Source organism: Cetorhinus maximus, chromosome 17 (genome assembly GCF_964194155.1).
Source record: "Cetorhinus maximus chromosome 17, sCetMax3.hap1.1, whole genome shotgun sequence".
Taxonomy (NCBI): Eukaryota; Metazoa; Chordata; class Chondrichthyes; order Lamniformes; family Cetorhinidae; genus Cetorhinus; species Cetorhinus maximus.
In genome coordinates this window covers 44,355,995-44,381,764 of record NC_135895.1, presented here as the reverse complement: position 1 = coordinate 44,381,764, position 25,770 = coordinate 44,355,995, and the positions used below count along the sequence as shown (strand labels likewise).

The window sequence follows — 25,770 nt, the reverse complement described above, 5'->3', positions numbered from 1 at the left end:
TCCATCTGCCAAGTTTTTGCTCACTCACTCAACCCATCTATATCCCCTTGCAGATTCCTTGTCCTCATCACAACATGCCCTCCCACCTATTTTTGTATCATCAGCAAATTTGGGTACATTACATTCTGCCCCCTCCTCCAAATCATTAATATAGATAGTAAATAATTGAGGCCCTAGGACTGATCCTTGTGGCACTCCACTAGTTACGTCTTTCCAACCTGAAAAAGACCCAATAATCCCAACTCTCTGTCTTCTGTGTGTTAACCAATCCTCAATCAATGCTAATAGATTACCCCCAATACCGTGAGCTCCTATCTTGTGCAATAACTTTTTATGTGGCACCTTATCGAATGCATTTTGGAAATCCAAATACACTACATCTACCGGTTCCCCTTGTTATATCCTCAAAGAACTCTAGCAAATTCATCAAACATGTTTTCCCTTCCACAAAACCATGTTGACACTGTTTGATTGCATTAAGCTTTTCTAAATGTCTTGCTATTTCTTCCTTAATAATGGACTCTAGCATTTTCCCAATGACAGATGTTAGGCTGATTGGCCTATAATTTCCTGCTTTTTGTCTCCCTCCCTTCTTGAACAGGGACCTCACATTAGCGGTTTTCCAATCTGCTGGGACCCTCCTGGAATTCAGCGAGTTCTGGAATATTTCGACCAATGCCTCCACTATATCTGCAGCCATTTCCTTTAAAGCCCTTGGATGCAGGCCATCATGTCCTAGCAACTTGTCTGCCTTTAGTCCCATTAGTTTCTCAAATACTTTGTTCCTCATGCTAGAGACTGATACAAGATCTGTCCTCCCATTAGCTCCTTACTTATCTGACATCTTTGGGATGTTTATAGTGTCCTCCACCATAAAGACTGATGCAAAACATTGGTTCAAGTTATCTGCCATTCCCTGTTCCCTAATATCAATTCTTCAGTCGCATCTTCCAAGGGTCCCACGCTCACTTTGACCACTCTTTTTATATATCCATAGAAGCTCTTGCTGTTTGTTTTTATATTTCTCGTCAATTTACTTTCATAATCAATTTTTGTCCTCTTTATTAGCTTTTTAGGAACCAGCAGCGGATGACTAAAAAATTCCCAATTCTCTGGTCTACCACTAGTTTCCGCTGCTTTGTATGCCTTAGTTTTTGATTGGATACTCTCCTTGACAACCTTTGTTAACCACAGGTGGTTCATCCTTCTCATCGAGTCCTGCCTTTTGACAAGGGTAAATTTTTGCTGAGCTTTGCGAAATATCTGCTTAAATATCTGCTACTGCTCATCCACTGACCTTCCCCTTAGTCTATTTTCCCAGCCGGCTTTACACAACTCCTTCCTCATACCTCTGTAATTGCCCTTATATAAGTTGAGGACACTGGTTTGAGACACGAGTTGCTCACCCTCAAACTGAATTTGAAGGGAAAGACTGCCCTAGGTGTGGGAATGATTCTATAGAAAAATAATAGACCATTAAGCACCTGACTCTTGTTTGATGAGAGCTGAGCTGAGGTGATGTTGTATCAGTTGCTTACAAGAAGGGCTACTCTTTGTGCCAATCCATGGCATCATTGCACAGGGCAGCAAGAAGGTGCAATTAAGTTTCAAGCCATATGCTGAGTATTACTGTCCTTGCAACTGCAAGCCCTCTGCTGCAAGGTAGATGCACATGGCCTTACATCAGTTGGCACAACTTGATGTCTGCCTTAGAAATGACCCAGTTCCTGACAAGACAAATCTCCATGGAAGTTCCTATGTGGATTTGCCAGAATCTGAGAAATAATTGGTGACATTCCAAACAGACACCACTGGATTCTGATCACCCTGATGCATGCCTTCTTTCATGCTGTATCATACAAGGTATTACATGCTGTGCTTCGGAAACCTTCCAGCAAAATCTTTATTCAAGTATTTGCATATCATTGTGATGTTTCTTGGGGTTTGCTAGCACAGACACTTTTAGAACGAGGGACCTTCACCTACGCTATGTTTGTTGACATGAGATATGTTAGAACCATGAATATAAAAGTCATAAATAAATCCAACTGGCAATTCAAGAGAAGTTTCTTTACTCAGAGTGGTTAGAATGTGGAATTCACTGCTCCAGGTAATAATTGTGACAAATAGTATAAGTTCCTTCAAAGGGAAGCTAGATCAGCACAAGAGAGAGAAAGGATTAGGGGGATATATTGAGGGGGTTAAATGAAGAAGGATAGGAAGAGCCTTGTGGAGCATAAACACAGGTATGGACCCATTGTACCAAATGACCTATTTCTGTGCTGTAAACAACTTGTTTCTTTTCCAAAAATATATTTTATTCATTAAATTCATAAAACTTTGTTACTTCAAAACTACAGAAAGTACAATGAAATTCAACTTGTCTCCATACAGTATTTTCCACAAAACATTTGCATCAAAACAATTGTAATACTCTAGATATTTACAATGTACATTACATGTTCGGAATATAGCCCGAGGGTTATATACAGATTCCAGGCCCTCGGCGTACTACAGTTGAAAGGCCTTAGACAACAACCTTTCCCCGTTGCACCTCTGCTGTGGTTGCCCAAGCTTTAGTGCATCATTCAGCAAGCGTGGAGCAAGGCGATAGGGTTAGTTAACAAAATAAATAAGAGGTTACAAAGGTAATTCAGTTAGATCATGGTAATTCAGCATTAGCTACTTGCTGATCATGAACTTACAGTTGAGATCAGTCTGAAATTGATTGGCATTAATTTGGGAGTAGAATTGTGTACAGGTTGTTATGAGAGGCAAGTGTACTTAAATAACGCAGAGAATGGAAGTTCAGATTTCAGTATGACAATTTGAGAATTTAAATTCAGTTTCCAAAATATGCAAATAAAAAGATGGAATCAGTAAACGTGACCATGAAGATGTCGCGCTGTCCTAAAAACCCAACTGGTTCACCTATGTACTTTAGAGAACAAAAATTACCTTCCTTACTTGTCTAATCTATATGTGTTGGTGACTCTTACCTGCCCTCTGATATCATATAAAACTGCTTGCAGTATTTCAGGAAGCTAGTCCATCACCATGTTCAGGGCAAATAGGGATGGACAATAAATGCCAGCTTTCCCAGTGACATCCACATCCTGAAAATTAATTTTAAAAGTTTCCGAAGATAGTAGACAAGTTATGACATTAGATCGCTAGTCCACAGAATGGATTCAACTTCATTGGGCTGAATTTTACTGGCCCCTGGGAGGTGGGAGGTCACTGGTAAAGTAGCAGGGAGCCGCATTGGATCGGCTCCATGACCATTTCCTGACATCGGATAATTTTACTGACAGCAGGACTGAAATCAGACATGCTGCCTGCCCGAAGGAGGCGAGAGCCAATTTACATATATAAAAGCCTTATTAAGAGCCATTTTACCATGCCAAAGCAAAAAGGGTTACAGTCCCCATAGCCCCAACAATATTCCCACAGGGGTTTTGCCTCCAGTACTCAGCCCTGGAATTTTCAAAAATATTTTTTTGCTGCATAGCCCCTGTCTGCCTTAGCAATGGCCACCACTTCTGGTGGCGCTGCTGAGCTGCCAGACCTCTGATTGGGCCAGCAGCTCTCAGGGGTGGATGGCATCCTGAAAAGGCTTAAATGGCTGCCGCCTATAAGATTGAGAGAAAAGGCCCGCCGGCCACCGGCAATATACATTTACTGGCATTGTCGGGCCTTTCACTCAATCGGCAAAATTCAGGCCTGTGTTCGCAACTAGCAATATTTTTACAACTTATATGACCTTGTCCTTTTGAATTACCGTGAATGAACCAGTTAACTCACTTTCTTCTGGGAGGTTGGTGTTAGCTGTCTGAGACATGAGGGTGATATACCTCCATGTGTAGAGCTGCTTTCAATTTTTCTTGAATCTTCTGCTCCTGGGTAGTCTTCTTCTGCTGGTAGTTGTGTCTGAATTAGCTGGTTTCAATCTCCTCTCCCTTAAACTCACAATTCAGTGTTTCACATATCTGGCTGATAAAGCTATACGATCTTAATATCTGTAACTCTCTCTGACCTTGCAATTACTTGTCATTAAGTTACTTACTGTTTGCGAGCAGGAACTTCTGTTCTGAGTATTTTTTAACTTAATTTCTCCTCACTAAAATAGTTTCTTCAAGTTTAACAAAAGGAAATTACTTTAAAAAACCTCAGAACCCTTGCCAATAATCTGAGCCCTTGCTGGCTTTTTGAGTTTGATACTTTCTGCCTCTGTTTTGAAATTAAACATTAATTATTGAGATTATGTTTGAAAAATGATCTGCACACAGGAACAACTTTTGGTAATATTACTGTCTGCTGGTTTTTTTTCATTTTTTGTAAAGAGATGTTAAATTTACATTCAACATAGTGAGGCAGTTCTGGCTTCACTTTTAGCTGTTATACTGACCATTGCATATCGGTGGGCAAATTGCAATTGCAGGAATGCACTAGCACTAAGCGGTGGGAATATAAGGACAAGAATGAGAACTAAACCAAGGAACAAAAACATAAAATTTAGTGCCAAAATACTATCGTAAACATCCACAATTTCCAAATCCTCTTAATTCTATTTTAAAATCTGGCATCAGAAGATCTCATAACCCCTCTGAAACTAATTGCAACTTCAGAATTTAATGTGTAAACAGATTAACATGGAAATGCTGAGGCTGTTCTCCACCATTTACTGCTCTGGCATCACTCCTGCACCCCACCACCACCACAGCAAGCCAGCAATCAGAAAAATCAATTGATTAACTTGAAAACTTTTGCGCACTCCCCTATGCTGCTCTAATATCACCTTTCGAAATCTCATAAAAAGTTAAACCATGTTCAGTGAGGCATAATTGGGTTTTTAATGGCAATCTGAATAATAGCTGCTGTTGAACAACCAATCTGACCTTGAAAATTAGTGGAATGATGTTAAATTTCTCCATTATAAATAATTTCTGAATTTTTTTAAACTAGACTTTTAAATTTTAAAAATATTTTATTTCAGTGAAGTTTTTAATTTGTGCTTTTCATTTCCTGGTTTTCATGAAAATTTTCTGATCATGAAAATTCTTTAATGCAATTGGCTGCTTAGACAATTTGACATCATTGCAGTGGTAAAGTTCTGGCCACAGAGATCGCTAGATCTCTCAACACAGCTTTCTCCAAGGTCAGCGCTAGTTGGTGTTGCTCCAAGATATGCCAGGTTACTCAATGATTTCCAAGCTCTTCAGGTCCTTTCTAATAAGGGGTCTCGCACAAGTACAGATAGAGCAGGCCATCTTAATGTGCCTTCTCCAGGCCTGTGGGTTTGATGGCTTGATTTAGTAAGGGAAGTTTTATTTGTCTGAGCCACTGTGATTTAATTAGTATTAAGCCTTTCCCTTTGTGGTATAAAGTTTAACCACTTTTTAAGGACACATTTAAGGCATTTCTTAGAGCATTTATCCTACATTTATGTATAGTCCTTGGCATCAAAATCCAATTGGCTGAAAACATACCCTTTCTGGTAGGAGTTTGATAGTATTGGTGAGCCCCGGAGCCCTCACTGATTTCTCCTGGACCAATATTAGCACCTCTATTGAGTGTACAAACCTTGTACAGACAAACCTAGAGCTTTATGGACTATTAGGGTCAGTTTCATATTGGGCAGCAAATTTGTCAATTGAGCCAGCAATGTGATAGCAAGGTTGGCACTTTGATAGGTATTACATAGGCAGACTGACCACAAAGAAACTATCTAATCCAATGAGCTTCTGAATATCAGTCCAATAACCACAAGTTAATACTAAATTACATCCTAAACCAAAACTGTGATATTTAACATTGTACATTAATTAATTTTCATACCTTATGCTCTTGCATTTGCTGCAAATTCCCACCAATATTATAGTGCAATATATATTGAGAAAATAATGCTACCCTTTCACCTTTAAGACACATTTGTTTATGAAGGTACAACAGTGCAATTGTTGGAGCTATCCTTTTGGAACAGGATGAACATTCTAAAAGTAGACAAATTGTCTAGCTGAACATTCAACGTGTTTTAGAGGTTTACAATTCATATTTATGTGTATCCATTGCCCCATCTTCTTGTTTTTCCTCTTTTTCTTCTCCCTCTTCCTTCTCCGTTCTTTCCTTCTTTTCTTTTTCCTGTTTTTCTCTCATTTTCTTCTCACCAACCTATTATAAAACAGCAAAATGTGTTACCTTGTGAAACCCTTTGCATTATGTAGTTTAAAAACAAATGCCAGTTACAATCAAAATCAAAAATGCAGCTGTCCAAGGTTTATGTCTTGCCAACACACATGCATCAGGTGTTTATACTCCAGGAGTTTTGTAGTTCATGTCAGGGAGATAAAATAATTGTCGTAATGTTATTGTAGCGGAGAGGTGTGTATGTGTATCTGTGTGTTGAATTAAAGGCAGCTGGTCTGAAGGCTTTAAAGGGAACCACTTGCATTTTTAAATAAACCAGACTGCATTGAATTCAAAAGAGGAAGTTAAATATTACACCTAGCCAGCAGAAGTTAAGAAACAGTGTGTTTATTTTTCCCAAAGATTACTGGTAAAATTGGTACTATGAGAGATTTTTATTAGAAAGGTGTAGGTATTATTATTACAAAGATGTAGTGAAACAATGGGAATTTGCATTCAAATGGGGAAAATATGTATAAAGGAGCAAAGATTGTGTGTAAGGAAAGGAATTCTAAGATCTAAAACATGTGAAAAGCCTCTAGCATTTAAGCCTGAAGCTGCTGTCTACAAAGAACTGAAGTTAAGAAAATTCACTTTGAATTGGATTGTTAAGGGTATCGTGTTTGCCTGGGTCTTTTAAAATCTACGTGTCTTACTGTTGCCTTAACAAAAATGTAACTGGGAGTTAGATTAACCAGGGGGGATTTAGAAGTTATCGTGGTAGTAATTTACAGATCTGTGTGCATGCTTAAAATCATTTCTTCTATTAATAAAGGTTTAATTTAGTCTTGTAAGAAACCTATAAGCCTTGGTAGTCTTATTACTACTGAATTCAAGGCACGCATCTCGAAATTTATAAAAATTGCAAATCAGTTGTGGCAGTTGTTTCAAGTTTCCCTTTGGGACTTGAGCAGCTCAGTATTTACCATCAGCTGTGCCATAACATTCAGGATAAATATCTATAACTTGAGGGCAAGAGTCATGTGTTTGGAGGCTCTATAAATCAGACAGTGGAGTCACTCTATATACTTGTTCTAAATATGATCTGATGTTTAAGCATCACACTTAATCATGAACACCAGGTTGTCCTACTGTCAAGCATCGATTGGAAATATCAATTGCCAACTTACCTTGTTCTGGTTTCAACGGAGGCACACAGTGTGCCTTACAATCTACCACCAAATTTATAATCTCTGCTTTTGCTTAATGGAAATGTAAACAGGGGAGGTTGGGTCCTGGGCCTTAAATGCACTGATTTACCCAGCCGGAGACTAATGGTCAATCTCAGTTTAAGGAGATGCAGCCAGATTGATCTGTCATACAAGAACAGCTTTTAGAGGAATACAAATCTGCTCATCAAACATTGCTTTTGTATATTGGACAGCGTACGATAAATTCAAACTTATCTTGTTATCAACACATTACATCCCAATATATTTAAAACACAACAGCTAAAACAATGCTGTCAAGATTTATCGCAACAGAAGTTGCTGCAGTTGAATTACAATTAAACTGAAAAGTTCATCGGTTTTTCATCTAAACTGCTTGAATTAATGCTTTTAACTCAGGTGTGTTAATGTATTTTCAGCAAGGAGAATTCAGTACAAATTGAGCTATTGAGGTAATATGGCATGGAGCCAGAGCCATTAATATTTATTATGACATTTGACTTGAAACATAATAGTATTATGTGATGAGTATAATACTGGGATATAATTGTGCAACTTCCTCCATCCCCAAAATCTTCTATACAGAATCCTGTGCTCCTCCAATTTTGACCTTTGCACATCTCCAACTTCCTTCATCCCACCATTGGTAGCCATGTCTTTACTGGTCTAACCTCTAAGCTCTGGAATTCCCTCCCTTAAAGCTCTTTGCTTCTCTTTCCTCAAAATCTAGCTCCCTGACCAAGCTTTTGGTCACATGTCCTACTGTCTCCCTTCTTTGTCTTGATGTCAACTTTTGTCCAATTACATTTCTGTGAAGTACCTTGGGACATTTTATAACATTAAAGGCGGCATAAATGCAAGTTGCTGGTGTTTTTGATGGCATTCAGGCACTGGCAAAAGATCTTTCGAAATAAATTAATCAACTACCTTAGTTATTCCCCATGTTTGATTGCCATATTCCTCAGCATATTTTACATCATTTGTAATAAGGAAATTGTCAAAGATTGTTCCAGATTTCACCTATGACAGACAAAAAGTTAGAAAATTTACAATGTATAATTTACGTTTGGCTCACTTCAATAAAGTATCACTACCTTGACCCTCAACATACATACCTGCCACAGATCAAGGCCAAGAACACCGATATTATTATATTGGTACATGTTGGCATCTGGTGTGTATTCGGGATTATCAATTTCTGGATGGACCCAATTTCCTTTGAAGTTAGCGTTGTTAATCTGATGAGATTTCCATTCACCCTGAGCACAAGGTATTTTTTAAAATTAATTTGAGGTTCATTTGACCATTAAGACAATCGCAACAAGCACAATTAGAAATTAAACAAATTCTTTCCTATTAATGCATTGTGCTATATTGTTTACAAACTGAATGTTTATCCAAAAGGGAGAATGAGGAAGAAAAACCTAGTAACACTCACCTTTACAGAGTCCTTGAGAAGGAAAAATATCATGCTGGGCACTGTATTGTTGAAAAGCTAGTCATTCAACTGATTAACAATTATCAAGTAATCCTACCAGTCCAAGGCTAAAACACGCTTGCTATTCTACTGAGCAGTAGTTTGCTGGAATTTCTTTTGCGAAATGCTAAATATGTTCCTGACTGATCCAGACCTTGCTAATCTGAACCCAAATTGCACTAAATTGAGTGAGGAGAGAAGCAATTTTGAGATGAAGAGGTGAAATTGTCAGAGATTAGTTTCCTCCAGAGGATGCTGTAACTCTTTCGAGTTATCAACAGATCGCATGTAACTCTTTCGAGTACATTCACAGTTCTTGGTTTCCGGGAGTGGGACATGAACCCACAACCCTCTGATTCAAAGGCGAGGGTGCTATGAACTGAGCCACAGCTGAAACCTCGCAGATTGGTGCAGCAGTCCCTTGTAACTCTTTCGAGTACATTCACAGTTCTTGGGTTTTTTGTTTCTTTTTTTTTTCCGGGAGTGGGACATGAACCCACAACCTTCTGACTCAAAGGCGAGGGTGCTATGAACTGAGCCACAGCTGACACCTCCAGAGGATGCTGTAAGTGCATTTTCTACCCTCCTAGCTTCTCAGGTGTCCCCCATTTTCTCCTAAGATGCTATTTCCTATTGGCTTCATAGTAAACTTTTGCACCTGGTGCCTTATCCAAATGGTAATGTTTCATCACAAGTCTAGACAATGAAAGTGGGTACCATAAGATCATCACAAGTTTGATCTTGTTTACCATCAATCCATAAGTACCTTTGGCATAAATAGGGGTGGGTTCACTTGCCACAACTACAGTATGTCTGCTGCAGCTTGTGGAATGTGGTCATTCCACAAGCCTGGGAGCCTTCAAAGTTAGCCAATTTACTCTCTAGTAAGCATTATGGGGTTGGTTAAGATACAGTAAACTTTCCAGAGGAATGCACTTTACATTTTTAATTCATACATCCCGATATAAATTTGTTGGCTTTCTGGAATAAATGTTTCATAGCTTGACTAATTCAGCGATGAAAATATTTTCCTGGAAAACACCTGTTACAAATATGAAGTTTGTAAGATTGTTATGATTTGGGACTGTCTCTTTTAGGGTAAAATGGAGTAATGAAAGGGTCATGTGACCTGTTCTGAATAGCCCAACAAGTATGTTGTTAAAGGTTAAGGGCAGGGTTGGGGCAGGTTGTTTTGTCAGGAAGAAGGTGCACAATATTCACATCTGTAAACAATTACCAGATCAGCTGTGCTGATGGCAGGGGGACTGTCAGTCTCCAAATCCCATGGAGGTGTTAGGGTAGTCTGGTTTTATAAATAGTTATACCTTAAACTGTCTATTTAATTCCAATATAGAATGAAGTTTGGGGTCTAGAGGATAGCTAATTAGAATTTCTACCTGGATACAAGGCCCAATTGATTCATGTCGCCATGGAGATGGGCTTCGAGAAGGGAAGAGTCCATAGGAAGCCATTGTATGTTTTTCTAAAAATATCCCTGAATCTCTCAGACAGGGTAAGTCTGCAAGAATCAGAGAGAAAGCATGCGCAGAGAGATGGAGGCAGCAAATCTCTCTTGTTCACCAAGCAAGATGTGGGTGGGAGCTCACGGTCAGACTGAAGAGATTAAATTCATGAGTTTTTAAATGAAGCTAGAAGATTTTGCTATCTTTGACAATAGGTGGGGGAATCTCCAATTCATCCCAGTCCAAGGAGTAGAAGTTATCTAGCTGGAAAATGATAAAGGAGCTAAGGATAGCTTTGGACCGGTTCCTGGAGAATAAGTGTCCATTTAAGGAACAGAGCGAAATATAACTGTGGCAGTGAAATTTTCATTGTGGTAAAATTTAAATGGGTTTTTTTTCTGTAGTTTAGAGTATAAGTTACCTACTGAAATATTGTTTAGTCAATGTTGCTTTTAGTTTATTGGTTGCAGTCAAAGTCTTAAAACTTGAAATCTTGACATGTGATCCTTTCAGTCCTTCACTGGAAGTTCAAATATCAAAGTTTTGGTCTCTACGTGGATGTTAACACCGCCATACATTTATGGCCTAAGATTGTCTAACATCTAATTTCTCCTTGTGCAATGTTTCAATTGCTGGAGACACATGCATCCATAAACTAGAAAACAAGTTATCATAAGCAAAATAATTTAAACATAGAGTAACATGAAAGAAATATACGCCATGAAAAATAAAATCACATTTTCAATTTTCACCTTATATTCTGGATTCTGAATCATAGGAGGCTCCCATTCACCATCCATCACATCATTCCAGTCATCAGGTTTCTTGGCATCAGGATCTGGAATGGTTTTTGCCTTTTCCCAGGCCTCAATTTTTGTTTTTAAGCGAGAAAGAGGAAAATTGGAAAGAAGGTGAAAAAATGTATATTTACTTTCTGAAAGCATCTCCAGAGCCTAAGGTTTTTAGATGTAAAGGAAATGCCTAGATTTCCTTCGCCTGATTACAAAGCACTTCTCAAATAGTGGGTGGAATATTACACAGAGGCAGAGGCCCCACCCCAACTTATAAGGTGGCGGCAAGCCTGCCTCAGTGTGGCTGGAAGCCCTGAGCTGATTTTACAGTCGTTGGGTCGATAATTGGCTCAGGGCGATACGTCCACCCCATCTGGAAGTCCTCACTCCCAGAACAGCTCTCCTGTCTCAGTAACATCACTGGGAGTAGCAGCCACTGCCGGGACTACAAGCAGTCTCCAACAACAATCGGCACAGGTGCCAGGTTAGGTGGTGAGTGGGGTGTTCTGCCATGGCCGGTCTGGCAGCCCCAGCGAAGCAGTTGTGGGGTACTGACATTGTTGGGGGAGGCTTCTGTTGGTTACAGGGCATCCGACCAGGAGAGATCCCTTCCCCATTATGTAGCAAGGCCTCGCCACGTGGCATGGACACCCCCCCCACCGCACTGGTAAAATATGACAGGCGGAGACCCTTAAGTGGCCAATGCATGCTATCTGATGCCTGCCCACTGCTGTTAAAATACCAGTGGGGGTGGGTAGGTGACAGGCACAGCACCCCTGTTGTGCCTCCTAATTTTACACCCCTTGCCCCACCACCTGCCAACCTATTTCTGGGGTGGGCAGGGGGTTGCAAAATTCCACCCAGGAATAAATCTCATTAGCACCAAGAATTTTTCAGGAATGGATATTTACCACTTGCTGAGCAAAACAGTTTTGTAGCTGCATCCTTCTATCACCATATATTAAAACAGCTTGCTATTGTTGACCATCTGTGATCAACAATATCAACCTCAACCAAAAATTCGTTCAGCTCCCTTTTGAATGCTTGTATCAAATATGCACTCACTGCACAAGCCAGTAACATTAATGATAACCTCTGAGAGCATACTAATATCGAGCCTTGTTCTATGCTAATGTAATTTATGCATGTTACCTATTTCTCTCCAACATAATTCAAATAGCCTATTCATAGATAAAAGCCTAGTTCTGTTATTTTCAAATACTTCATATCAAATCTCCTAAAAGTCTTTATTTTTGCAAAATAAAAATCTGTGCCTATTGTGATAGCTGTAGGCTTTTAAGTTAGGTACCAATTTAATGGCCAATTCTGAACTTTCTCCAGGGCTTTTCTATGTGAAGGGTCCAAAACTGGATGCACCCATGAAATAATTAGGTATAAGTCCAACATATGGATAGAAGAATCATGTTTAGCAATGTAAATCCCAAGACTGGCTCCAATTAACATTCCCTTAGTTCTGGCGCAATTAAACAATAAATGTAGACAAAGAGACAACAACAACTTGCATTGACATGGAGCCTTTAACATAGTAAAGTTTTCCAAGGTGCTTCACAGTAGTGTTTTCAGACAAAATTTGATACTGAGGCGCTTATAGATATATAACAAATGACCAAAAGCTTAGTCAAAGAGGTAGGTTTTAAGGAGTTACTTCGAGGTGGGGAGGCAGAGCGCCTTAGGGAAGGAATTCCTGAGATTAAGCAACTGAAGGCATGGCCACCAGTAATGGAACAAAGGAAATGGGGGGTGGGGGTGCACAAGAGGCCAAAATAGAGGAGTACAGAAATCTCAGAGAACTGTAGAGATGGAGGAGTTACAGAGATGGAGATGGGTCATGGAGGGGTTTGAAAACAAGAATGAGAACAAGAATAAAATCAAGACATTGCCAGATGTAAGAACTAAGACTGCCTGAGGAGCTGAGAAGTTACCAAGAGACCCTTGAAAGGACCAAAGTGACAACAGGAAGCGGAGGAGCCTTGAATGGTTCTTCATGTCCTGATCTTGCTCACACGGCCCATCCATGATTTCTAAGCTCTGTGCATAGGGAAACTTTAACACAATTATCAGGTATAGCATTCAAAATCCGAGTGGCTTACTCACTGGAATCCTGTTAAATCTATGCAATTTTTAAAAAATGCCACTAAGGTAGTTATAAATTATTTAAATTCTTCAGAGTTTGTGATGCCCACTTACTTCTGGTTTCACATCATCAGGGTCATTAACCTTCTCCCGATCATCCCAGTCTTCAGGTTTCTCAGCATTTGGGTCCTTCATTGTTTTAGGAGGCAGTAGGTCCCAGTCATCCTCCAGAGTCCCAGATTCAACTTTTTTGTTATCAATCTTTACTTCATAAGTGTTATCAGAATGAACTATTAGGGTGTAGAGATGTGTGTATTCATCGTCCTATGGGCAAAATGTTATTTCAATTCAAAAAAAGAAATGACTTCTTCAATGATCAAATTCCACCCCTCAACTGCAAAATAATCAGAAAATGTTTCCTTTCATTTACTAATTTACCACTTCTAGCAAATCAAAATTGTTTGGCTTAGTAGTAGAATTATCTGTCTCCAGGTTGAAAAGGAGGGGGTTTGAACACTGCCCCAGGCAATCCAGGTGAGTGGAAACTCCAGCTCTGAAAATTAATTTCAATAAAGTATAAAGAGCAGGGATACTACAGTAATTAATTAATAAATAAAGTAAAATACAATAGTGATGGCAGGATGGGTGATGTGTTGCGGCTGCAGCATGTGGGATCTACTGGACACATAGGTGATCCAGAGCAAACACATCTATAGTTAATTGTTTGCAGCTCAAGGAACTTTGGAGTTGAGGAGCTGGAGTCCGAGCTGCAGACATTGCACCACGTCAAGGAGGGGAAAAGTTACTTGGACACTTTGTTCCAGGAGGCAGTCACACCCCTCAAATTAGGTAATTCAAATTTGGTCTGTGATCAGGGACAAAGGGTGCGACTGCTGGTGAGGCAAGTATGGGGACCCAGGGGGTAGCGTTTGAGGAGCCTCGGCTCCTGCAATTGTCCAACAGTTACGAGCTTCTTGCAAGCTGTGTGGCGAAGAGCGGGGACTGCAGGGAGGATGAGCAAACTGACCATGGCACCATGGTACAGGGAGACATTCAAACGGGGGGACGATATAGGAACATAGTAGTGGTACAGGATAGTATAATTAGGGGGATAGATACTGTTCTCTGCAGCTGTGAGCATGAGTCCTGAAGGCTGAGTTGCTTGCTCAGTGCCAGGGTTAACAACATCTACTCAGGGTTGGAGAGGAACTTGGAGTGGAAGGGGAGGGATCCAGTTGTTGTCATCCACGTTGGTACCAATGACATTGATACGACTAGGAAGGAGGTTCTGCTGAAAGAATTTGAACAGTTAGGAGCTAAATTAAAAAGCAGAACCTCCAAGGTAGTAATCTCAGGATTACTACCTGAGTCACAGGCAAACTGGCATAGGGTAAATAAACTCAAGGAGCTAAATGCGTGGCTCAAAGATTGGTGCGGGAGGAATGGGTTTCAGTTCATGGGGCACTGGCACCAGTACTGGGGCAGAAGGGAGCTGTTTCAGTGGGGTGGGCTTCACTTGAACCGTGCTGGGACCAGTGTCCTGGCAAATCGAATAACTAGGACTGTACAGAGGGCTTTAAACTAAATAGAGGCCGGCGGCAGGGGTGGGAGGGGAGGTTTGGAGAGGGGATATGTAGGCTTACAAAGCAAAAGGATATGGCAGCATTGCATGGTGTAACAGGAAGGGACAGAGTGTACAAACAAAAAAAAGCAGCAAATAGGGTCAAAGGGGGAAAAAATGGTAAAAGGCCTAAATTAATGGCTCTTTACTTAAATGCATGTAGTATTTGGAACAAAGTAAATTATTTAACGGCACAAAAAGAGCTTAATGGGTATGATCTTATAGCCATTACAGAGAAATGGTTACAAAGAGATCAAAGCTGGGAACTAAATATTCAAGGGTATGTGACTTTTCGAAAGGACAGGCAGGAAGGAAAGGGTGGTGGGGTAGCTTTGTTAGTACGAGATGGAATAAGTACAATAACAAGAAATGATCTTGGATCAGAAAACGTAGAATCAATATGGGTGAAGGTAAGGAATAACAAGGGGAAGACAACACTGGTGGGAGTAGTCTATAGGCCCCCGAACAGTAGCTATACTGTAGGATAGAAAATAAATCAGGAGATAATGGGGATATGTAAAAAAGGCAGTACATTTAACATGGGTGACTTTAATCTTCATGTAGATTGGGAAAATCGAATTGGCAGAAGTAGCCACAAGCAAGAATTCATAGAGTGTATTCGGGACCGTTTCCTAGAACAATATGTTGTGGATCCAAGCAGGGGTCAGGCTATTTTGAATCTGGTTATGTGTAATGAAGCAAGTTTAATAAATGTTCTCAGAGTAAAAGATCCCCTAGGAAACAATGACCATAATATGGTGGAATTTAGCATTCAGTTTGAAACTGAGAAACTTGGGTCGGAAACAACTGTGCTAAACTTAAATAAGGGTAATTACAAAGGAATGAAGGCAGAGTTGGTTGGAGTGGACTGGGAAAGGAGTTTAGCAGAAAAGACAGTTGATGAACAATGGCAGACGTTTAAGAAAATAAGTCATGACTCACAACAAAAGGTATATCCCAGTGAGGAAGAAGGATTCTAGGAAGGGGATAAACCAACCATGGTTAACCAAGCAAGTTAAGGATAGCATCAAATTGAAAGAAAAAACATACAATGTGGCAAAGATTAGTGGTAAGCCAGGGGATTGGGAAAGTTTTAAAAACCAACAAAAGATGACAAAAAAATAATAAAGAAGGAGTAAATAAACTTTGACAGTAAACTAGAAAGTAATATAAAAAAGAACAGTAAGAGCACAAAAGGAAGAGAGAGAAGCCAAAGTGAACATAGGCCCCTTAGAGAATGAAGCTGGGGAAATAATAATGGGGAACCAGGAAATGACAGAGGAGTTGAATAAATACTTTGCTAAATAATCAAGGGGCAAAAGTGTGTGGAGGGAGGGGGCAGGGAGGAAATAAATACAATAACTATCACAAGAGAAAGAAGTACTAGGGAAACTAATGAGGCTAAAGGCTGATAAGTCCTCTGGACCTGATGGGTTGCATCATAGGATATTAAAAGAAGTGGCTACACAGATAGTGGATGCACTGGTAGTAATCTTCCAAGAATCCTTAGATTCTGGAAAAGTCCCAGAGGATTGGAAAACTGCCAATGTAACACCCTAATTCAAAAAGGGAGGGGAAACAAAAAACAGGTAACTATAGGCCAGTTAGCTTAGCATCCATCATTGGGAAAATTTTAGTGTCTATTATAAAGGATGTAATAGCAGAGCATTTAGAAATGCATAATATAAACAAGCAGAGTCAGCATGGCTTCATGAAGGGGAAATCATGCCTGACAAATTTATTAGAATTTGTTGAGGAGGTAACAAAGCAGGATAGATAAATGGGAACCGGTAGATGTCATATACTTGGATTTCCAAAAGACGTTTGATGAGGTACTGCACATAAGGCTATTTAATAACATAAGAGCCCATGGTGTTGGGGTAGTATATTAGTATGGATAGAGGATTGGCTAACTAAAAGACAGAGTTGGAAAAAGGGGGGGCATTTTCAGGATGGCAACCTGTATCTCGTGGAGTGCCACGGGGATCAGTGCTGAGGCTAAAATTATATACAATATATATAAAGTCTTGGATGAACGAAGTGAATGCACTATTGCCGAGCTTGCGGATGACAAAAATAGGTGGGAAGCCAAGCGGTGAGGATAACACAAAGAGTCTAGGTTAAGCTAGTGGGCAAAAACTTGAAAGATGGGGGAAAAAGTGTGAGGTTATGCACTTTGGCAGGAAGAATAGAGGAGCTGAATATTATTTAAACAGAGAAAGACTGCAGAAAGCTGCAGCACAGAGGGATTTGAGGGTCCTTGTGCATGAATCACAAAAAACTAGCAAACAAGTTCAGCAGGTAAAAGGGAAAGCAAATGGAATGTTGGCCTTTATTTCAAAGGGAATGGAGTATAAAAATAGAGAAGCCTTGCTAAAACTATACAAGGCGCTAGTTAGGCCACGCCTAGAATACTGTGAACAGTTTTTGGTCTCCTTATCTAAGGAAAGATATACTGGCATTGAGGTAGTCCAGAGAAGGTTCACTAGGTTGATCCCGAGTATGGAGGGATTTTCTCATGAGGAGAGGTTGAGTAGGTTGGGCCTGTACTAACTGGAGTCTAGAAGAATGAGAGGCGACCTTATTGAAACATAAAAGATTCTCAGGTAGCTTGACAGGGTAGATGCTGAGAGGTTGTTTCCCCTTGTGACAGAGTGTAGGACCAGAGACATAATATCAGAGTAAGGGGTCGTCCATTTAAGACACAGATGAGGAGGAATTTCTTCTCTCAGAAGGTAGTGAATCTGTGGAATTCTTTACCGCAGAGAGCTGTAGGGGCTGGGTTGTTAAGTACATTCAAGGCTAAGATAGACAGATTTTTAATCAGTAAGGGAATCAAGGGTTATGAGCAAAAGGCAGGAAAGTGGAGTTGAGGAATAACAGATCAGCCTTGATCTCATTGAATGATGGAGCAGACTCAATGGGCCGAATGGCCTACTCCTGCTCCTACATCTTATGGTCTTATGAATTCTGTGTTGACATCCAGCAGTATACATGCATCTGGTGGATGTGGGTAACCCTCCTCATTGTTTGGGTCATAGAAGCCCATGATACTGTATAGGACTAATCATGCCATTGAATAGTATAAATATGGTTATGACAATGAAAACAGCATTCATGTCACAGCTTGTCAATCTGCCTGCAAATCCTTCCACTGCTTCGTATTATTCTCCGAAGCAATTGTGCGAAGATACAAATGTAACAACCACCATAATGGACAAAGATTTCTGAGACATTTTAAAAAAGGCAAGTCAAACTTCTCTGCACAAATCAATTCTTTTATTGACTTATGCTCAAAATGAAAGATCAGGAATATAATTATTTTGTATCTGGAAACTTCCCATCAGAGCCAAGCAATCCTGGATCAGACAGAGCATTGTTGATTTCAAGCAAAGCTCCACCCTACCCGAGTGGATTTTCCATTTCCCCAAAATAGCTATTGTTATGCCCAAGAGAAACTGCAAGTTTAGAATGGTGGATCTCTATTGAATTGCAATTGGGTAGGAACTTGGCCATAACTAGTTTTAGACAGAACCATTTAGCCAGCAGAGTTGAATTCACCTTATTGGTTTGGACTAAATTAAAACTCAGATCTGGAAGACAGTATGCTAAGGCACTAAGTCACCTGGCTCCTACTTACATTGTGGAAACTACCATACTATTTGCAAACATAAACATAGAAGTGTGCTGCAAGAAAAAAATATGCATATACCAAGTTATTTTAGAAGCAAACGATTTACTAAATGTTTAAAAAGCAAAACTGCTAAAACTTGAGAACAATGAGAGAGGTGGTGGCATTGTGGTATTGTCACTAGACTGGTAATCCAGAGACCCAGGGTAATACTCCGGGGACCTGGGTTCGAATCCCACCATGGCAGATAATGGAATTTGAGTTCAATAAAAATCTGGAATTAAAAGTCTGATGATGACCCTGAAACCATTGTCGTAAAAACCCATCTGGTTCATTAATGTCCTTTAGGGGAGGAAATTTATTGTCCTTACCTGGTCTGGCCTACATGTGACTGTCTTAAATGTCCTCTGAACAAGAGCAATTAGGGATAAGCAATAAATGCTGGCCTTGCATTGCCCACATCCCATGAACAAATAATAAAATAAAAAATTTTAGTCAATAAAAAGTTCCTAGTCCCCCCTTCTTGGTTTAATTTCCTGTCAAAGGGTGCTGAGCAACTTGATTCAAGGTCTGAGGCATTAATTGCTGGAAACTGCACAGGAGTAACCAGAAGTGACTCACCATCTTCTTTAGAGAAGCCTCTTTTAACATCAGTTTAGCAGACACTTTTTAACAGGCTAAATTATTAAGCAAGTTTCTAATAATTACTTAGAGTTAATGACATACACAAGTTATACACAATACAGTGCTGGATGTCTGGAAACAGTGTGACACTCGAGATGAAGTACTCCCAGAATAAGCAATCATGTTGCACAACAAAAACAAAATAGCCTTTAAAGAAAATACAATCATAATCTTATCAGAGTGCCCCCTCCAGGAGAAACAAATGCTCAGTCACAAATGTGCTTTTTTAAAAAAAAACACAACTGAATTTCTTTCAAGAATAAACACTTGTTTTGAAATCCAGCCTGACAGTGATCAGCTAAACAATACCAATCTTTTACCAAAGTTAAATAAGGATTATCTGAGTTGATTATGAGGACTACAAAAAACATGGTCTTCTGGGTTTCCATTGTTTGATCATTTCAATCAGAAAGGATTGTTAGATTGCACAGAAAGGATTTTTTTACATTGCACTCTAGGTTCAAAATGATTAACTTAAATTGATTTTCTTCATTAGAAACAAGTACCACCCTCCAACAGCCTGGCCAAATTGGGATTACAGAAATGTTCTTGCAGGCATATTCCTTGACACTTTATCAATCAAAATATTACAGTGCCAATGTACTTTATACCTTCAACAAATTATTGTGGCAGTGAACAAAAGACCTTGCCCACAAACAAATATCCTGACTTTTAACCTCTATTTTGGAGGTGTGATATTTAAAATTATAATTTATAAATTAAGCAAAAATGAAGAACAATGCAAACAAAATTCCATTCTTGGCATACCTTAATCCTACAATGTGAAGCAATCTCAGTGTAAAATTTTAAGTCAACAGCTAAACAAAACACCCTAAATTGATTAATAGTGAGTAACATCAATCACTAATTGTGCAAAACATAATGGGGTGAAATTTGCCATGGTAGTAGTGAATCAATAGCCCATTTACACTCCACTCAATTTATCTTTCCAATGAATTCAATGGAAAACACCAATGGGTCAAATGTAAAACAAGCTGACGATTCACTACCATTTGCTTTACATTACCTTGAAAGGTGGATTTCACTCCCAATGCATTATTAGAGTTTTTTGAGGATTTAGTAGGGCAGAAAACGGGGAACCAATAGGCATTCGATAAGGTGCCAGATGTTGGTAAATAGGCAAGATAAGGGCTCATGGAGTTAGGGGTAATATATTAGCATGGATAGAGAATTGTTTAACAGATAGGAGGCAAAGAGGGGTTTAAATTGGGTCATTTCAGATTGATAGGCTGTGACTAGTGGAGTGTCACAAGGATCAGTGCTGGGGCCTTAGATATTTACAATCCATATTAATAACTTAGATGAAGAGACAAAGAGCAATGTATCTAAGTTTGCTGACAATACAAAACTAGGTGGAAAGGTCAGCTGTGGGGAGGACACAGAGAGGCCACAAAGAGATATTGACAGATTAAGTGAGTGGGCAACAAGATGGCAGGTGGAGTATAATGTGGTGAAGTGTGAAGTTATTCACTTTGTAAGAATAGAAAAGCAGAATATTTTTTAAAAGGTGTGAAACTTGTTGATGTTCAGAGAGACTTGGGTGTTTTTAAAAATTTATTCTTTTATGGGATGTGGGGTGTTGCTTGCTAGGCCAGCATTTACTACCCATCCCTGGCTGCCCTTGAGAAGGTGATGGACCGCTACAGCCCATGTAGTATAGGTACACCCACAGTGCTGTTAGGAAGGAGTTACTTTGTAGTAGTTTGATACAACTGAGTGGCATGCTAGGCCATTTTAGAGGGCACTTAAGAGTCAACCACATTGCTGTGGGTTTGGAGTCACATGTAGGCCAGACCAGGTAAGGACATTCATGAAAAAGATGGATTTTTATGACAATTGACAATGGTTTCATGGTCACCATTACCATTAATTCCAGATTTATTAATTTAATTTAAATTCCACCAGCTGCCATGGTGGGATTTGAACTCATGCCCCAGAGCTTGGGCCTCTGGATTACTAGTCCAGTGACATCACTATGCCACCACCTCCCCTTACTGGGTGTGCTCATACAAGGAATGGAGAAAGTTAGCATGCAGATACAACAAGCATTTAGGAAGGCAATTGGCATGTTGCCCTTTATGGCAAGGGGATTGGAGTACAGGAATGAAGAAGTCTTGCTACTGGACTTTGGTCAAATCACATCTGGAATACTATGTGCAGTTTCTGTTTCCATATTTAAGGAAGGATATACTTATATTGGAGGCAGTATAGTGAAGGTTCGCTAAATTGGTCCCTGGGATGAAGGGCTTGTCCTATGACAAGAGGTCGAATAAATTGGGTCTATATTCTCTGAAGTTTAGAAGAATGAGACACAATCTCATTGAACCATACAAAATCCCGAAGAGGCTTGGTAGGTTAAATGTTGGTCAGGGAATCTAAAACATGAGGCACAATAAGGGACTGACAGTTTAGGACCAGGATCAGGAGAATCTTGGAATTCTCTATTTCAGAGGGTTGTGGATGCTCCATCCCATAAGACTGGAATAGACAGACTTTTGGTCTGTCGGGGAACCAAGGAATACGGGGAGCAGGCAGGAAGGTGGAGTAGAAGCCTAAGATCAGTTACGATCATATTGAATGGTGGAGTATGCTTTACTCCTATTTTTATTTCTTGTGTTCGCATGTTTATTCTACATACCTACCAGTTTGTAAAACTCAAGCTTAGCGTTGTTTGAAAAAATAATTACCTTGCATCTGATATCTTTTTTAATCAAATGGTATTTTCCTTTGTAGTTGAAGATCACATGAACCTTTTTAGTTTCTGGTCCGCAAATATCAGGACCTAAGGAATGTAATAATATTAGGACTTTACTATTGAGTTCTTAAATAAATTATAAGCTTTCAGAAAAACACTGATTTTCACATTCTGCCATAAGCTAGCGATTGGCAGCAAATTTCAGCACCAATTACTGTTGGGAAATTGGCGTGAATTTTGTATCAATGCTAGCATAACTTTCTGATTATGCTGCCACAGGAAATTCCAGCCCCAAGTCATGGAGAAGCCCAATGCTATATACCCTAATGCTATAGAAATACGCATAAATGCTTACCACCAAACTTCTGTTAACTAAATTGTCTCAGATTTACATTAGTTTAGATCAATTTTAATCCAAATTAAACGTAATGAAAAAAAACTCCCTATTTTTCCAACCTGCTCTTAAAAAAACGATCCTTTCTACGTCTTCCTTTTCATTCACCTTCCCTAACAGGGAATGTTCTGATGAAGGGCACCTAATTTATTTTTATAGTTGCACTCATGTTTGATGAACTTAAGGTAGATCCAGTGACATATTAAATAGTACCATTTTGAAGAGTGGGAATCAGTTGATTTGTTGTTACCACTTACCAAACATTACATAATAAGGAGAATTTCCAGACATATCTTCCTGGTTCAGATTAGCAGGAAAGAGCTTAATGTATCCACCACCACAGTCAATATTTTGTTCATGTTTTACAGTGAATTGTATGACTAATGTTTGTCCTTCATTGTTGAATTGTTCAAATTTAATCGACCTTGCATAGAACTTGGCATCCTGACTTGTCTGGATTCCTAGGAGGAGAAATAAAGTATATATTTTCAGATCCTTTGGAGGGCAGACCAAAAATTTAGTACAAGGACTTTAACTAAAATAGCCATTCCTAGACAGCTGCCACATTGGGGTGAGTTTTGTTGTATAACCTTAACTGTCCGAGGTAGCACGTGAAAAGCTGTCTGGGGGAGGGGCTGGCGGTGATGTGTGGAGAAGGCCGTAAGTAAAAAACAGGTCATGTAACTGCACAAACTCCAAAATGAAGGCTGGAGGCACAGAACTTAAGGCATTTGTTATTCTGTCTTTAAAAAAAATAGGTTTTTGTGTAGGAATGTCTGTGGTGGATGTTGTTATCATTGGAAAATCAGAACTTGTTGCCTCCCTGGTGTTAGGGCATGGAACATTTCAGAAGAGCTGGAAAAGATTACAGAGGGAGCAGGGGAACAGTCAATGTGGTCCTTGTAGAGTCAAAGATAGAGGAAAGGCATGACATTTTTGCAAAAGAAATTTAGGCAGTGGATTTTGGAACAGAATATTCTGGATTACTTCCCCCACCGTGTGCTAGAAGAGGAAAGGATTGAAGATTAGAGAACTCAACATGTGGCTAGAGGAGTGAAAAAAGGTTTCCATTTTGTGGTACACTGGCACCAGCTCTGGGGAAGATGGAGCTATTCTGCAAGGATACACTACATCTTAATAGGAAGGAAACTCATGCCATTTAAACTAGGAAAGAAAGGAGCAGGGCAAATAAAAAACAATTAGAAAAAAAAAAGAAAAAAAAATTAGAATTAGATTAGATTGATATATAAAAGATGAATAATATGCAGAATGAATAAAAGTACAAGAGAACAAAATCAAATCAACCAGTTATAAGCAGGAAGCATGTTTGATCAAAGTATCATGGGAAAAGCAGCAGCATTAAATATGAACAAATATAAAGTGGGCTATAATATTTTTAGGAAGTAAATATATAAGAAAGGAGAAAGAAAGGCAATATTAACATAGGAAGGAGAGCTACAGAATCAATATGGGTAGAGACCAAAGGATTGTTGCACATGTACTATACACACCATCATTATGGGTAGGGAGAAAAGAATGGAAGGGGAAAACTGTAGGCAGATTAGGGAAATGAGTTAATGTACATTCATTGTTGCTTAATCTATTTTCAGTATTTACCTTTGTCCTTCTCAGAATCGCCATAAAACTTTCCAGTATGGAGTATGAATTTACCATAGTCAGACCTGTGTTTTGATTCTACCCATCTGTTTTCCCAAGCATCTGCAAAGGGAAAAATGGAAATGCAACACAAAGCTTCTTAAAAAACTATACATATATTATTACATGATTGAGAAAGCTTTGAAACTGGATAATGGTTGTAATAAGTTAAAATTAGGTACTATAATAAATTCCTTTTCTGATGTTGCAGCCTACCTGATGGAGAAAACTAAACTTCTGGTAAGACCAGTGTAACTGGCCCAAGAATGAAGGCTGTTTTAAAAAATGGTTGTCCACAAAGCCTAATGCATTACTGCTGCAACCACCAGGCTTATTGACTATTGGCCCCTCTCCACCCTTTTAGGTTGTAATGACCTGTGCTGTCACTCTTAAATTAACTAATTTTGGGAGCAATTTCATTTTAAATTCAGGTATTAGATGTCATACCCAGATATATATATAATAGCTATGGCCGTGCACAAAAGGAATTTTTGGGCTTCAAAAAAACAGCAAGAATCTTGTTATCTCTATAGAGGTCTTAATGTCCCCTGTGACTACAGAAATCAAATTCCAAGGAAATGCACAAAGATCCTTTGCATTTCTAAGGCAGAGCTCTGGCCAACAGAGACAATATGTCTGTGAGAACAAAGGGGCCCTGAAACCACTGAAACTTGTTAATGGATGCAACATTTACCATCTCAAGACTCCAGACCAGGAAGCTATGTCCTTTGGACAAACCAAGGGGAAGAAGTGGGAGTTGTCACATGACCCCCCCTCCCCCAAATTGCTAGAATCTGTAATATTGCCCTGTGAAGCTAAATCCAGGCAGTCTGCCATCTTTCGTCAACAGAGCAGCACCAGGAACAGAGCCCTGTCCAGGTTTTAAATTGCCTGGCCTTCATCTATATTGTTTTCTACTGGAACATCTGAACTTCTGTACCAGTGCCTCCTCTAAAACTGATTCATCTCTACTGGTTTCTCCCAACTGGAAGTCAGCACTACTGGAAAAGTGGATCACCAGGAAGAAGTACTGCTCTGTTCTCCGACAGGATTTCCGCCTGTCTCTTCTGCCCTGTTCACCTTCATTGCTTTCCATTTCTCTCCTGGTGTTTGATCCCTACAACCACCCCACCCTCAACTTCTCTCTCCCCCCGCCCCCCACCTTAGACCAGCTTATATTTCACCTCTCTCCTAACTATACTTCAGTTCTACCGAAGGGTCATGAGGACTCGAAAGTCAACTGTTTTCTTCTCCACCGACGCTGCTAGACCTGCTGAGTTTTTCCAGGTAATTCTGTTTTTGTTATCAATTTCAGACAGCTAACCTCTCTGAAGGAACACACCACTGGACTTTTTATTCTGGACTCACCTGAAAAAAATTATTCTTATTTCATTAGCAGAATTTTCCTGGCTTGGAAAATGGATTGTACCAAATGATCGGAAAATTAAAGGTGCCCACTGTACCTTTAATGGACCCACTGTACCACTTAGCATACATACAAAATTTCACCTTGACCCAGTGGTGCCATGGTCAATCACAGCAGTTCTTGATGAGTCTTGTGGGGGCGTGGAAGAATAACTCATTCGGGTTCTAAGAATGCAAACGTCAAGGGAATAACCGGTTTTAAAATAAACTTGGGGCAGGAATGAACGTTTGGCATTAAATGCTCGTTATCATTAACCTCGCCCAATGAACCAAGCTGTGCCTCCGCCCAGCCAAACTGTGCCTTTCACCTCTTCCCTAATGCGCAAACTCTGCCGCTTACCGCCATCTGCGAACTCTTCTTTCAGGTAGATCAGGGGCTCTGCCAGCGACTGGGCGGCTAAAGCCACCAGCAGTAGGATGGCTACCTTCATGTCACTTTTATTAGGTTGTTTCGTTGTGTTGT

The 25,770-nt window shown here is 39.7% G+C and overlaps 1 protein-coding gene across 1 annotated transcript; it reads right to left on the bottom strand.

Annotated features, from left to right (window-relative positions):
- Positions 1–2,341: 2,341 nt before the first annotated feature.
- Positions 2,342–25,738, bottom strand: LOC144692366 (calreticulin-like). The gene is made up of 9 exons (XM_078561129.1): positions 25,648–25,738; positions 23,844–23,945; positions 22,484–22,687; positions 21,825–21,919; positions 13,295–13,504; positions 11,048–11,161; positions 8,471–8,614; positions 8,283–8,375; positions 2,342–6,171 (listed from the first exon to the last, which is right to left on the bottom strand). Exons 1-9 carry the CDS (start codon positions 25,736–25,738, stop codon positions 6,043–6,045), a joined length of 1,182 nt encoding a protein of 393 aa, XP_078417255.1. The 3' UTR covers positions 2,342–6,042.
- Positions 25,739–25,770: the final 32 nt, after the last annotated feature.

Bases quoted from the DNA above. Each gene is read 5' to 3' on its own strand.
- LOC144692366 (XM_078561129.1), bottom strand. From the start codon at position 25,738: ATGAAGGTAGCCATCCTACTGCTGGTGGCTTTAGCCGCCCAGTCGCTG. The intron at 13,505-21,824 runs GTAATTATTTTT...TTTTGCCCATAG, and splicing joins AAAAAGATATCAGATGCAAG to GACGATGAATACACACATCT. The intron at 11,162-13,294 runs GTAAGTGGGCAT...ACAAAAATTGAG, and splicing joins CTGATGATGTGAAACCAGAA to GCCTGGGAAAAGGCAAAAAC.